Genomic DNA, 15,800 nt, shown 5'->3' on the forward strand with positions numbered 1-15,800 from the left:
TGGTTGTATCCAAATATATGCAATGACATGTTTTTGTTGGGACACAGCCCATCCCCGACCATATAAAGAATAGAGAGAGAGAGAGAGAGAGAGGTAATGTGTTTACAGGTATCTGTTTGTGTGTGTGTGTGTGTGTGTGTGTGTGTTCAACATCAACAACACACAATGTTAACCCGTCACGTCCCGAGCTATTTCGCACCTCTAACATCCCCCAATCCCGAGGTATTTTCGATTTTTTTTTTTTTTGGCTAAAACCTCCGCTTTTGTTGAGGAACATCGAAAATTCGTAGAGAAATCGCTCACTTGAGGTTTAAAATACTCGATACAGGTACCAGTACCTCCTTACCTGACTGGGTTTTCTAACAGGCTGGCACAAAAGAAAACGAGTTCTATGGGAGGGTAACTATTTCACACCACTCATAAATGGTATTTATTTATTTACTTGGTACGAATTTACATGTAGTACGAGAGTATATTGGTTTTCAAACAGTAATATAGGCATTATAAGCATTGTTTCACTCACTAACTCATCACCATACCTGACCTTCTTTTGCCACATTACGTGATCATTATTTCTGACTGTTTCTTCCTCTAATGCTATGTAAACTTTGTCCTCCACATTGTCATCGATTGGGGAATCACTCTGGCCCTGAATGTCTTTACTGGCCAGGTCACTGATAACAGGTGAATTGCCGAGACAATGGCATGAGGGGGGGAGGGGGGAGGTTATGCGGTGTAAGGCATTGTCCCTGCTTGACATCTTGAAGAGGAATAGAGGAAGGTGTCCCGTGTATATGTACGAAAAATCACGCGCGAAAATTGAAAATTGTGCAAATTAGGGACCTTGCAATTGCATGACGTACCAGTACGTCGCCAGGACTGGCAAATGCAAAATGTTGCAACGTACCCATACGTCGACAGGACGGGGCAGGTTAATAATGATGAAAACAAAGAGAAAATTAACCCCTTCCCGCATAGATAAGTTAAGTTTTCTGTGCCGTAATGCGCCGGCTTTTCTCCCCCTCCCCCCCGGCTGCCGTGCACTCCAAAAATGTGTATTCTCGGCTTATTTTCACCACCCAAACAAATTATTTTGCCACAAAACCCACATACTCCTATTCGTCGATATTAACCCGTCAGCTGCTACACACCCATATATGGCCACTCTTGGACATTTGCTGTGTGTGCGATACACCCAGATCTGGTCCCGTCCTGCCTCCCAAGGTGAGGCATATTGTATGTCATAGCGACACCTGTCAACCCCTTCTCACGGCCGTCTGGGTCAGTCACCTGTGGGTCATGATGGAGGGTGGACGTACTGAGGTGTCACTGGAGAACCTCTACCTCTAACCCACCTCCCACACACAGCATAAGGACCAAAGGCCTTGTCCCGAGGCGTGGCAAGAGGCCTTCAACTACTTATGTTTATAGATGTTACGAGAAGGATGACGAATTGCATGTCAGAAGATAGAAAAATAAAATAAACATAGCGCACTGCTTGAGTAAATCATTCATTGACCCGCCACCACCATCCTCCCCTCATCTGCCCGTAACAATCATCACCACAACTATCGGGGGCTAGAAACGACGGTAGTTTATACTTGCTTAGGCTTCTACAGTTTACTGGCTGTTCACTGTGTGTGTGTGTGTGTGTGTGTGTGTGTGTGTGTATGTGTGTGTGTGTGATCAAAATCATTCAAGTTGGGTGAGGATTATCTTCGTGTGAGCCCAACTCCCCCTTGGATCCACTCCAAGGTATGGCATGGACAAAGGTTTGGCAGATGGTGTGTGAGTGTGTGTGTTTGTGTGTGTGTTAGAAACAAAGATGAATAGATAGAGAAAAATAGATTCATGGATAGACAAACTGATAGATTGAGTGAATGTGTGTTTGTGCTATCGAAAGAAAGGTAAATAGATAGATAGTTATCTATGTATGTGTACGTGTGTGTTTACTTTAGAGAGAAAAAAAGATGAACAGATTGATATATTGATGTAAGGATAGTTTGTGTGTGTGTGTGTGTGAGTGTGTGTGTGTGTGTGTGTGTGTGTGTGTGCCTGCATATATATAGTGTATGCAATCATTTCTTTTCAAATCAAAAGTAAATGGCATTATGTATGATATATGACAACAATAATGTAATACACAACTATGTTATTCATTCTGAAGAAATATAAATGTTATTCTACTTTTTCTTTCTATTTGGCATAATTTTCCAATGCACATTATGTACTGTATTTTATTCTTATGGCTATAAAAGTCCTAATGCATCGTGATATATAAATATATCAAACACGCGCGCAAGTGAGCACGTGCACACACACACACTCACACACATACTATTTATCTGTCTGAACATAAGAAGATAGGATAACTGAAGTGGTAGGCTGTTTAGCCCATGCTAGGCAGCTCCCTCTCTCTCTCTCTCTCTCTCTCTCTCTCTCTCTCTCTCTGACACACACAAGCACATACACTTAGACACATACACACACAAGCACATACAATTAGACACATACATAGACATACACACACACATAAATAAACACACACACACACACACACACACACACACACACACACACACCGTCTGCAAAACCTTTGTCCATGTCACACATTGGAGTGGATCCCAGGTGGGAGTTGAGCTCACCAGAAGATAATCCTCACCCAACTGACTTCGCACACACACACACACACACACACACACACACACACACACACACACACACACACAGGCACCCCCCCACAAACACACACATAATCTATCTAAATGTCTGTGAATGATCATATCTATCTATCTATCTATCTATTTATCTATCTATCTGTCTACCTATCTATCTATCTATCTGTCTGTCTGTCTCTGCCTGTCTGTCTGTCTGTCTGTCTGTCTCTCTCTCTCTCTCTCTCTCTCTCTCTCTCTCCTACACACACACACACACACACACACACACACACACACACACACACACACACACACACACACACCGTCAGCAAAACCTTTGTCCATGCCACACAGTGGAGTGGATCCCGGTGGGAGTTGAGCTAACCCGAAGATAATCCTCACCCAATTTATATGACTTCGTGCACACACACACACACACACACACACACACACACACACACACACACACTATCTATCCATCTGTCTAAATATAAGAAAATCAAAAGAGAATATAACTGCAGTCGCCTGTTTGGCCCATGGGAGCCAGCTCTTTCTCTCTCTCTCTCTGTCTTTCTGTTTCTGTGTCTGTCTGTCTGTCTGTCTGTCTGTCTCTCTCTCTCTCTCTCTCTGTCTGTCTCATTCACACACAAAAACATTCACACACAAACAAGCACACATACTGGTACACACACACACACACACACACACACACACACACACACACATACTGATACACACACATACACATACATACATACCCAACCACACACACACACACACACACACACGCACACACACACACGCACGCACGCACACACATACACACACACACGAACTGTCAACCTTTGTCCATGCCTCACCTTGGGGTGGATCCCGGGGGAGTTGACCTCACGAGATAATCCTCACCCCACCCGTATGAGATGTTTCACACACACACACACACACACACACACACACACACACACACACAAATTTATTTTATATATATATATATATATATATATATATATATATATATATATATATATATATATACATTTTTTTTTACTAAATCACACATACATGCATACATTTACGCACGTGCAGACACTAACAACACCCCCCCCTCTCTCTCTCTCTCTCACACACACACACACACACACACACACAAGCACAGGGCAAATGATTATCGTCACCAACAAGCTAACTTATGAAATGTATCCACGTACAGTTATGTCTGTGTGTCTACATGACTGGAACATAAAATCATCATTCTTATCCATGCCATATTCACATATTTTCTTATAATGCACGGTCCCCTCAACCATATACTTTATCAATTGATCTATTTCTCAATGTGGTTTACGTTTTCTTTTTTTTATCATTCTTTTTATTTTGGTATATTCAGTTTATTTTAGGCTCCGCTCCATCACTCCATTTTCTCTCACACTCGGTATATGGTAGATGCTTTATGTCGCCAACCTCTCCAATTTCTGAACACAACTTCGTCATTACCATGGAATTTTATCAAAAACAAATGTCATTATGAGATGCACAGATATAAGACGTGAACACTGTTATATTTTTCGTGCTGTTATGAGAGAGTTGAGGTATGGTGAGAATACCGCACAGGGAGGTCCTCACTGTGAAGTGAAAGCCGCAGCTGACGGGTTAATTCTACATGATAAGCCAAAAAAAAAAAAAAAAAAAAAAAACACTATACATACATTAGGGCCCTCAGAATAAACATTCGGGAGCATACATCTCACTTCCCAACATCATAAGTCGAATGTTTACTAATCAATCTCCACATACAGTATTATGCCATCATTGGAAAGGAATTTTATTAGCTTTCGAATGCCAGGGGTCCCTGTTTGATGTGAGATATGGTGTTCGAGTAATAAGCGAAAAAGTAAAACCCATTTACGACAGACAACAAATTTTTCATTTGGGGAACTCTAGCAAAAAACTTTTCTCAGCACTGTTATGTTTTTATTTTATCATCCTATGCAGAATTTCATTGGCTTTCATTTGAGCCAAAAACGGTGATCCTAGGCCTCACAGTTTTCGAGAAAAATGCAAAAAACTATGGTGTATTTTCCCATGCACTGAACCACCGTCAGCCACGCTCACTTACGTTATTTTCCCGTAGCGCGCTAACGATTTTATGCTTGCTAGGATACACTTTCTTTGGTTTTATACCAACAACTATTTTATATAATTAATTCTGTTTTGGTTGTATGCTGCCTTCATGGATTTGGAGACAGAGTGGATAGACATGGTCTGTGGAAAGTATTATGAATATATGGAGTAGACAGGAAGTTGTTCAATGCTGTGAAGAGTATGTATGAGGGTGCTAAGGCTGCAGTGCATATGGATAGTGAACTGAGTGAGTTTTTCTATTTGAAGGTTGAGTTGAAACAAGGATGTGTCATGTCTCCATGGTTGTTCAGTCTGTATATGGATGGGGTTATAAAAGAGATACAAGGTAGGGCAGTGGATGTTGGAGTGGGTCTAAAGAGAGAGGGCAGTGTTTGGAAACTCCCTGTACTGTTGTTTGCAGATGCTACTGTGTTGTTAAATGAAGACGAAGGGGAGCTGCAAGGCTTGGTGGATGAGTTTGTGAGAACCGGAATCTAAAGGTGAATGTAGGGATGAATAAAGTTATGGTCTTCGAGAGAGGTGAAGTCAGTGAATGTACAGTGAGGCTGGATAATGAGGAAATGGAAAATGTGAGTACATTTAAGTTCTTGGGTAGTGTGATGAATAAAGATGAAAGTTTGGAGGGTGAAGTGCTTGAAAGGGTACAACAAGGAAGAAAGGTTGTTGGTTCCTTGAAGACAGTGATAAGAAACAGGGAAGTGAGCATGGAAATGAAAAAGTTTTTACATTACAGTATTGTGATACCAACTCTGAAGTATGGAATTGAAGCTTGGACGTTGTTGGAGGGACACAAGTCAAGAGTGAGAGCAGTGGAAATGAGTTATTTGAGAGGAGCATGTGGAGTCACATGGAGAGACAGACTGACAAATGAGGATGTGAAGGAGCATTGTGGTGTGGATGTGGATGTGATAGGAAGCGTTAGAAGAAACACAATGAGGTGGTTTGGCCATGTGGAGAGGATGGAGAGTGAGAGACTGACGAGGAGAGTTATGTGAGTGAGGTGGAGGGGGAGAGAGGGAGGGGAAGGCCAAAGTTGAGATGGAGGGATGGAGTGGAGAGATATATGAGAGAGGGAGGTGTGAACTGGGAGCGGGGCAGTGAAATGGCGGGGGACAGGGTGACTTGGAGACTATTTGTTTGTAGCCACCCCGTATAAGGGATTAAGGCATCTGGCAATAGATAGATAGACTTCTGTTTTGTTTTTAGTCCTCTTGGAAACCACACATGAACACTAAACCTGTTACTAGCATCTGAAACTGAAGTTGTACTTATTTCCCTGTCATTTGTGTTGAGATAACTAACAATATATATGTATGTGTAAATATACTGACATAAATAGAGGTAAATAGAGAAATAAAAAAAGAATATTGCGTACTTCTCCAGTGGCGATGATCTTCCTGCAGGACCAGATCGGTTGGGAGGTGAGGAGTTTTGTACTGTGTGTTCTTACCTAATTGTATCTTTACAGGAATGAGTCAAGCTCGTACTGCCCCGTGTCTTAAACCGTATTTATCGTACATATCCTTAAATTTGTGAATTGTTTTGCCACACACTATTTCATTCGGTAGTGCATTCCACTGATCAATTGCTCTGTTTGGGAAACTGAATTTCCTCACGTCTTTATCACCTCTCTTCTTATGCAGTTTTTTGCAGTGTCCTCTTGCTGATGCTTCCCCATATGTTAAGTAATCATTTATGTCTATTTTCTCCTTTCCCGATATGCATTTATATAGCATTATCATGTCACCTCTTTTTCTTCTCTCCTGTAGTGTTGGTAGATTCAGTTTATTTAGTCTTTCTTCGTAGCTTAGATCCCTTAAGCTTGGTATCCATCTTGTAGCGGCCCTTTGAACTTTTTCAGTCTTGTCTATGTGTTTTTTGAGATGAGGACTCCAGACTACTGATGCATACTCCAGGGTTGGTCTGATGAATGATGTTATTATCCTTCTTAGCATGTCTTCATTTATGTATGTGAATGCTATTCTCATATTTACAAGCAGTGTATACATGTTCCGTACCTTCTCACTGATGTGGTCGGCCGGAGATAGTCTGCTATTGATAATCACACCTAGGTCCTTCTCTCTTTCTGATGTGTGTAGGGTTTTATTTACTAACTTATAATCCCAATCAGGTCTTTTTCCACATTTACCAAACTTGATTACATGACACTTGTCCACATTGAATTCCATTTGCTATGTATTACTCCATTCATGAAGTTTATTTAATTCTTCTTGTAGCTCTTTACAAGAGTCTGTGTTAGTAATTCTCTTTTGTATTTTTGCATCATCTGCAAACATATTCAGATAGCTTTCATTTCCAGTGTTACTGTCTATATCATTTATATACATTAATAAACATGATTGGTGCCAGCACTGAGCCCTGTGGTACTCCACTAGTCACTTCTTTCCATGATGAGTAGTTTTCCCTTAGTACTGTTCTCATTTTTTTTTTTTTTTTGAGAAAATCTTGTATCCAACAAAACAGTTTGCCTCGAATTCCTCTTTGATGGTACAGTTTCCATAAAAGCCTTTGGTGTGGTACTGTGTCAAATGCTTTCTTGAAATCTAATAGATACTGTCCACCCATCCTTCTCTTTCCTGTATTGTGTTTGTTACTCTGTCATAGTAGCTCAACAGATTAGTAACACATGATTTTCCTTTTCTGAAATCAAACTGTCTTTCTGTTATCATATTGTGTTCTTCTAGATGATTTACCCAAGCTTTTCTTATAAGATTTTCTAATACCTTGCTTACAACATTGGTCAGTGATACTGGTCGGTAGTTGAGTGGATTTTGTCTATTCCCTTTCTTGAATAAGGGGACAATATTTGCTTTCTTCCAAATATCAGGTAGTTTACCTTGACTCAAGGATTTCTTGAAAATTAAAAATAATGGTTTACTTAACTCCTTTGCACATTCTCGTAGCACCCAACATGAAACTTCATCAGGACCATTTGCTTTTCCTCTGTCTAATTTACTTAACTCCTCCTGTATTACTTTTTCTGATATTTGTATATCTGGTAGTATGTGTGGGCATGCATGTTCCACATAGTCCCTCTCAAAATTTTTTTCTTCTGTAAAAACTGATTGGAAATTCTTATTTAGTGCTTCACAAATATCTTTCTCTTGTGTATAGGTGATTCCCTCGTCCGTAATGGATTGTATTATATCTTTTACTTTGGTTTTGCTTCTGATGTAGCTGTAAAATAGCTTCGGTTGATCACTACTTTTATTTATGATATCCTCCTCAAACTGTTTTTGGGCTTCCCTCCTTATTCTTGTATAATCGTTTCTTGCCTGTTTGTAATTATTATATGTCCTATCACTATTGTGTCTTCTGTATCTATTCCACAACAAATCTCTTCTTTCTTTTGATTTTTTACATTCTGTATTGAACCATTTCTGTATTTTCTTATCTGCTTCTTTGTGCTGTGGGATGTACTTCTGGACTCCTATTTCATAAAATTCACAGTATTTTTTATATACAGCATTTAAATCTTGTCCTCTAAGCTCATTTTCCCAATCAGCTTCTAAGAAATACTTCTTTAGGTCATGATAATTTCCCTTTTTATAATTTAGGCTCTTTTTGTAACTTTCATTGCTGTTAACTATGTCATATGCTATCCTGAAGTTGCAATTTAGTACTGCATGGTCGCTTTTGCCGAGTGGAGGGTTGTTTCTAAGTCTTTCTTTACTTTCACCATTTCAGCATACGTGGTTTCCACATCAGTTTTGTAACTTTGCACAGCTTCATTCACCTGTGTTATCTTCTCCTCAATATCACTGCTTTGATCTATAAGACTGCTTACTTGCCTAATTGTCTCTGTATCATTTTGAACTCTTCCATAATACTCTCGTGGTTGACTACTGTACTTGACATTTCACTCATTTTCCTCCTAAGTTTACTCAATTCCACTGTTAGTTCACATATGGTTGTGTCTTTCTTGTTGACCTCCCTTCCTAGTTTTTCTATTTCTTCCTTTTGCAAGTGCATCTGCTTCTTTATTTCATCAATCTCATTCTGGAAAGCCAACTCCAGTCTGTGTACACGCTCTACCAGTTTATTGTGAGTCTCCATTTCAACCAGTTCTTGGTAGAAATTATCATCCTGGTTTCTACTTTTATCCCTTTTCTTTTCCAGATTTGCTTTACTAAAGTATGTGGCCATTTTGCAATACTAAAAGCACAGAGTACTTACATTCCCTGGGGCAGTTGTAGTGTAAACAAACAATCAGCTGACTGAGCACATTCTTTCGCTACTCGGTTCTCTTTTCTGTTTGAACAAGTCTTGTTTAAACTTCTTCTTTTTTTTTTTTTAAATAATAAAAAACCATTTAGTCTAACCTGGTACAGAGCTTGACTCATATAAAGAAACTAATTTAGGTAATGCCACTGGCCGTGCTGGCTCGGTATGGAGCACTGTCGGCCCACGTCTGCACTCCTTGGTAGCTCAGTGTGTGTGTGTGTGTGTGTGTGTGTGTGAGTGTGCTCCACTAGTGAAGGTATCGCTCAGTATGGAACCGCTCGAAACAATCGCCCATGCAAATCCGGTACATCACATACAGGACACATGTTCCTTATGTCCTTCCTCACCCTCCATCTGAAGCACAAGGCACACCTGAGCCTCTTCTTGTCAGAGATCCTCGCCCGGTGGTGGCCCAGGGTGCAATCCAACCTCATGTCGTCGTCAATCACCCGGTGATGCTTGCTTGGATACCCTCATGCTCCGTGATCCTGCCGTGCGGGAGCTGCAGGCCCAGGCACGGGTTCTCCCGATGGACCAGCAACTGGAGGTGGTGGCGGTGCTGGCACCCCTGATGCACCTTCTGCAGGCAGTGCTGGTGGTGATGGTGGCACCTGTGATAGGCCTGCTGCAGGTGGTGCTGGTGTGGATTGTCCTGCAGGCAGTGCTGGTGCTGGTGTTGGCTGGGCCCATCATGGCACTGGTGTTGTGCCTGCTGGGTGACGGGTGTTGCTGGTACTGGCCGTCGGGTAGGCAGGTCTGGGGCATGGTGGAGTATGTGTCCAGATGCGGGCCAGTCCTCATGGAAATACAGAAGATCGTAGATGATCTGCTTCGCAAATTCAAGGATAGTTATTTGTGCACATCTGTACTTTTTGTACAAGGGGAATGCATTGAAGAGTGCCATTTGGATGAAGTAGAATGTGATCTTCATCCACTTGACAGTTCGCCATAGGATGGGGTAGTACTGGACCATCTGATCGAAATGGTCGACCCCACCCATGTACCTGTTGTAGTCCTCAACAACGACAGGCTTGTTAACGACCTTCTCCATGTAGGTTGTCCGCCCGTCATGACCCCGATTCCTTCTCTCGAACCCTCTTCGGAATGGTGTCCGCAGTGTGGAAGGTGGACACCATGTTCACAATGCACTTGTCCTTCCACAGCAGGAGTAGCAAATAGTCTTTGTGCCTGTACGCCATGTCCCCCTCGGGCAGGATCTCTGCCCTGGTGATGGCCTGCAGCTGGCATGGCACTCCTCTAAGCAGCTGTAGGGTCCCATACACATAAAAGCCTGCAGTGAAGAGTCGTTTGCACAGGGCTACAGAACTGTACCAGTTGTCCATGAACAACTTATAGCCCTGGTCCTTCAACGGTTCCACGAGGTCCAAAACAGTGTTCTCGAGGGTCCACTGCACCCCCGTGTAGACCTTGAGGTTCCAGATGTAGCCCGAAGATGACTCAGCCAACATATACATCTTGCTGGAATACTTGGTGGGCTTTTGGGAGTTGTAGACGTGGAAGGACAATTGGCCCTTCCACCCCAGAGAGCCCTCATCCAGGCTGAGCTGCTCCTTGGGTTTGTACGCTGACTGGAACTGCTGAAGGAGGTACTCCATGACCGTGTGAATGCAGATGAGCTGATCTTGGTTGTCCCGGGGAATGGTGAGTGAGTTGAAGGTGTGGAAGCGCTTAAGGATGGTGGTGAAGTGCCTTCCACTCATCGCCCGCCAGACCCTAGGGTAGTTGTGCAGCTCGGAGCTCTTCCAATAGTGCCTGATGGTTGGCATGTGCACGATACCCATGAAAAGATATAACCCCAGGAACTTGGCCATCTCCTCTTCATTGCAGGAGAACCAGGCATCCAGCTGAGTCCCCAGGAATGTGGCGTACCAGTTGGTTTCCAGGGTGAGGTATGACAACAACTCCCATGTGAAAAAGAGCTGGAAGAACTGCAGGGGAGTTGTTGGAATATCCACCTTGATCCCTGGGGGGCCAGTGAATGGCCCGTGGTTCAGTTTGAATGGGCCACTGCTCCACCCAGGATCCTATCTAGTGGTGGTGGCGGCGGTGGTAGTGGGTCGGCCTGTCGACATCCTTCGGCCTGCCGTCCGACCCCTTGGACGTCCTCCATGTCCAGGCAGACCACGGCGCCCTAGTCTGGGAGGGGACGCCTCAGACGAGGACGAGGACGAGACAGAGGGCTCTGGGGACACCAGTCTCCTCAGCCTGGCCAGCGAGGATGTCACTGTAGCATCCTGCACAGCAGAAGCGGGTGGAGGGGCCATCACACGAACAATGACCCAGCTTCTGGTGACACTGGCTTGCCAAGGGGGGCAGAGGGGCCTGGAGATTGGGAGTCAACGAAGAGAGTGGTGGGACCTGCAGGTCCTAGAGGTGGGGAGGGTTCTCCGGTGAAGCCAGCCAATGATGGTGGTGTGGTCTCCCACGATGGAAGGTGGCAGGGCAGCTCCACTTGCTAACCGGATGGCATCAGCTCAGCCTCTTCTGCCCCAGAATGGTCACTCTCGATATCGCTCTCCGACTCTACCTCATCGAGGATCTTATGCCACTTGTGTGGTGCCAACCCGTGTTTCATCTCTGCAAGACTGATGTCGTTGCAAGCCAACTGGAGAATAAATTGCTATCAAAGGGATGATGGACCCTGTGGTAGTCCAATGCTGAAATAAAGGAGTCAAGATATTTTATTCACAGCTAGCCAAGAACTTTGCTCAACACTGGCACAACGCAAGGGTTCATGATATACGTGTATGTCCTTGAAAAACATTGTCTCCTACACCTGAGTTAGCGTACAGGTAGGGGCCATGAGCACGTGGTTACCTTTTTCATTTACTTTGCACATTACACATCATTTTTATGAGATACACAGGACATTTCACCATTAAAATGTAACTGTACGTGTTCCGTAGGCCCTTACCTGAGCACTAAGGTGTAGCAGATGGTGTTTCCCTTATGAGAACACGCTGCAGTGGGTCAGTCTTTCACTGTCTTTTCACATAAAACATAACCCAATCTATCACTTTTCATGAGATACACAGTTTATTTCACCAAAAAAAATGTAAATGCACGTGTTCCTAACCTCGCGTTGCATTTCGCTACCTTTGTGCTACCTCAAGTGTACGACTTGCACTCTTCATTACGAGCACGTGGGTCAGTCTTTCACTGTCTTTTCACTTAAAACATAACTCAGTCTATCACTTTTTATGAGATGCACAGTATATTTCACCAATAAAAATGTAAATGCACGTGTTCCTAACCTCGCATTGCATTTCGCTACCTTTGTACTACCTCAGGTGTATGAGACGTTCTCTTTCTTACGAGCACTTGGGTCAGTCTTTCAAGTTATTTTCACATAATACATAGCCAAATTTGTCACTTTATGAGATACACAGTATATTTAACCAAAAAAAGGTAAATGCAAGTCTTCTGTAGGTCAATTACGTGGTCTCTACCTGGGCGCTAAAGTGCAGCAGACGATGATTTCCAGACGATAATGTGGTTCACTTTCACTTTCTTTTCACATAACACATGACAAAATATATCACTGTATGAGATACACAGGATATTACACCATCTACAACTACGTATCTCATGTTGCATTTCGCTACCTTTGTGCTACCTCAGGTGTACGAGACGTTCTCTTTCTTATGAGCACGTGGATCAGTCTTTCACGTTATTTTCACATAACACATAACCAAATTTATCAATATATGAGATACACAGTATATTTCACCAAAAAAATGTAAATGCACGTGCTCCTAACCTCGCATTGCATGTCGCTACCTTTGTGCTAACTCAGATGTATGAGATGCACTATTTCTTATGAGCAGTTGGGTCAGTCTTTTACTGTCTTTCACATAAAACATAACCATATCTATCAATATATGAGATACACAGTATATTACACCACAAGTACAAGTACGTGGCCCTTTCCTGTGTGCTAAGGTGTAGCAGATGATGTTTCCCTTACCTGAAGACACTGCAGTGTTTACGATTTTATTTCACAATACACATAATCAGATCCATCATTTTATGAGACATACAGTACATTTCACCACAACAGAACATGAACGTGCTCTGTATGTCATATCTGCAATACCTAAGGTATCGCTGACGATATCTTTTGATGAGCACATGGTGCAGTGTTTACGTTCATCCACACAAGCATATGATAAATATATCACTATAACACTCATGCTTTATTTCACACGAAAAGCATACGGAATAAATATAACAGTATGATAAAATCAAATATCCCTATAAACATCCTCCATTTTATCCCCTCCTAACAACAGCGTGCCTTGGCTGTAAGGTGTACATGACTCCTGCCCTAGCCAATATTTCATCACATACATTCATTGCACTATACTCCTATCTACTGCACAATAACACTATCCACTATAGATCAGCATAAAACAAGCACCTCATCAACACCTGGCAAATATTCCATTCAAGACAACGCCGTGTCGTCAGGCGGTTTACCGCCTCCCCGTGCTAAACATTTCACCATGTCCTTCCTTACCAGTTATTGGACACTCTATTCACCTGATTCACTGTCACTATTGATCAGTGGTTGAATACTCACATTGGGTGCAGGGTAGAGGGAGTGTAGTTGTTGGGACATTGTGAAAAACAGGGTAGGCCTAGCACAATCTTCGTGGGGCCAATGGCTGATAACGGCCAGGAATGATTCACAAAACCTAATTTCCTATTGCAAACACCAAATCTAATCACAATAGTGCCCAAAAAGTAAACACAAGCACTATTGGTATAGTGGAACATGATGCGCACCCAGGATAGGGGTAAATAGAGTATGATTTAAATGCCCCACAACATGCCACCTTCTCTCTTGACAGCTGCTGTAGAACTAAACCTGTCCAGGCTGCCGTGCATCTCAGGCCCCAAGGTTGCCAAGTCATTACTTTTGATGAGAAGCACAGAAGCTATGATGTCTCCAAAAATGACGCCGATCGGCAAAAAATTTTTCTCTGACAAAGGTTTTTATGCTTAAATGATGACAAATGCATCAACGAGTATAGTCGCAGCCACGCCCATATGACGACAAATGCGTCATTGTGGGTGGAGGGATTAATGTGCACCGGCAACCTCTCTTTAATGTGAACATCAACTGTTTGTGGCTCCTTTAGTATAATTAATCATACCTGTTGCATGGTGTATACTGCAGGCAACTCAGTGTTATGGCTCAATAATAGTTGAATTAATGTCATCATGATAAATATAAAACAAATTTTAAATAAAGTATTCATTGTTATATGTCTCAGAATCACCATTACATTATTATGTGTGTGTCATATATATGTGTTGTCGTTGTCTGCTATGTGATGTTAATATGTCAGTTCCATCAGGCTAGGTGCTTCCTGGACAATGTGTAAATCTTGAATTTGGCTCTCTGTTATCTTGTTTTTGTTTTTCTTGGAGGGAGCAGTTTGCAGGCCCCTGGTCTTTGGTTCCTTCTTCCTTTCATTAAAAAAAAAAAAAAAACAAGTAACACTCCCTACGGGGGCTGCAGACCCTGAGTGTCTCACCCAAAATCGATAGGCACGGTCAGTTTTTTACCTACTGTAGGAACACGAATTTTTGCATAATGGTAAAGATTCCCTCAAGTCACGATATAATCATGATGTGACACCAGAGGGCCGTGGTCTTGGCCAAAGTCATTATGCATGAGTGAAGATATTAACTGGAGGACATAAAATTTTGCAAATCGATGGATGTTCTTCCCAGCCACGTTTTGGGAAGGGCAGAACAACCAAGGGTTGCCCCCTACCAGGGAAGGGGGTGGACCCTGAAGATTCCAACAAAGCCACTTTGCACCGCCACTGAAAACCTCAGAATGCTAGGAATTTTGCCTATAGGTAGATGTTTACCCCAACCAGGTGCTAGGCAGGGTGGGACACCTGATGACCACCTGAATAGGCTGGGTAAGGGAGCTAGCCCCAAGGGGGGGACAATGCCTCTGTTTTTCATCTAAAGTCATGAAATTTTGCTCAATGGTAGATCTTTACTGGAGGTATGTTTTAGGCAGGGTGAGCCCCCAGAGGACAGAGCCCATGGATGGGGAGGGGTTGTCCAAAGCCTTTATGAATGGTCATAGTTTATAACCTAGTAACACACAGTTTTGCATACTGGTAGACGTTCACCCCGGTCACGTTTTAGGTAGGGTGCTTTTACCTAGGCACACGAAATTTTTTACAGTAGTAGACCTTCACCTAGACAAGACTTTTAATAGTGGGAACCCCCGTATTGCTCCCCTGGCTTGCTCGAAAACAATCATTTTCCCCCTTGCAATATTGATGACACTGGTGCGGCTGTCAGACGTGTCCTTTTTGTTTGTTTTTGTTTGTATATTTGCTTTTTTTTAATACTGAGAAGCAATCATGCGTTAAATATTCGGAAGTAAGTGAAAACTCAATTACTTACTACAAAGCTTCATCGACAAAGCTAAAAATCATTCACGAAGGAACCAGAAATCATGTATTGCTGTTTTCAGGCAAGAATTCCAACTTGTAAGGAATAATGTGCAACAGGTAAAAAAAAAAAAAAAAGAGAGAGAAGCAGGGGTACGGACCCCTTGGATTAGAGTTGGCCATACAGATTCACAAGAGTCGCCGATTTTTTTTTTTTTTAGGTCACCAAGAAAAAAAAAAGATAAACTAGAATGGTACTGAGTAAAGCACATACCTCTGCCATCAACATCCATGCAATATTCACTGAAAA

General features: G+C 42.5%; 1 protein-coding gene across 1 annotated transcript in view; it reads right to left on the reverse strand.

The window, feature by feature from the left end:
- The window catches only part of LOC145408089 (putative neural-cadherin 2), a 171,596-nt gene extending 160,720 nt beyond the window's left edge, over nucleotides 1-10,876 (reverse strand). The window contains exons 1-2 of the mRNA XM_080278896.1: nucleotides 10,416-10,876; nucleotides 9,710-9,870 (exon numbers count right to left, since the gene is read on the reverse strand). Coding sequence (XP_080135022.1) covers nucleotides 9,710-9,870; nucleotides 10,416-10,876 — 622 coding nt within the window. The remainder of the gene's footprint in view (nucleotides 1-9,709; nucleotides 9,871-10,415) is intronic.
- Nucleotides 10,877-15,800: the final 4,924 nt, after the last annotated feature.

Source organism: Coenobita brevimanus, chromosome 75 (assembly GCF_032717465.1).
Source record: "Coenobita brevimanus isolate Jiangsu-jjx chromosome 75, ASM3271746v2, whole genome shotgun sequence".
Classification (NCBI taxonomy): Eukaryota; Metazoa; Arthropoda; class Malacostraca; order Decapoda; family Coenobitidae; genus Coenobita; species Coenobita brevimanus.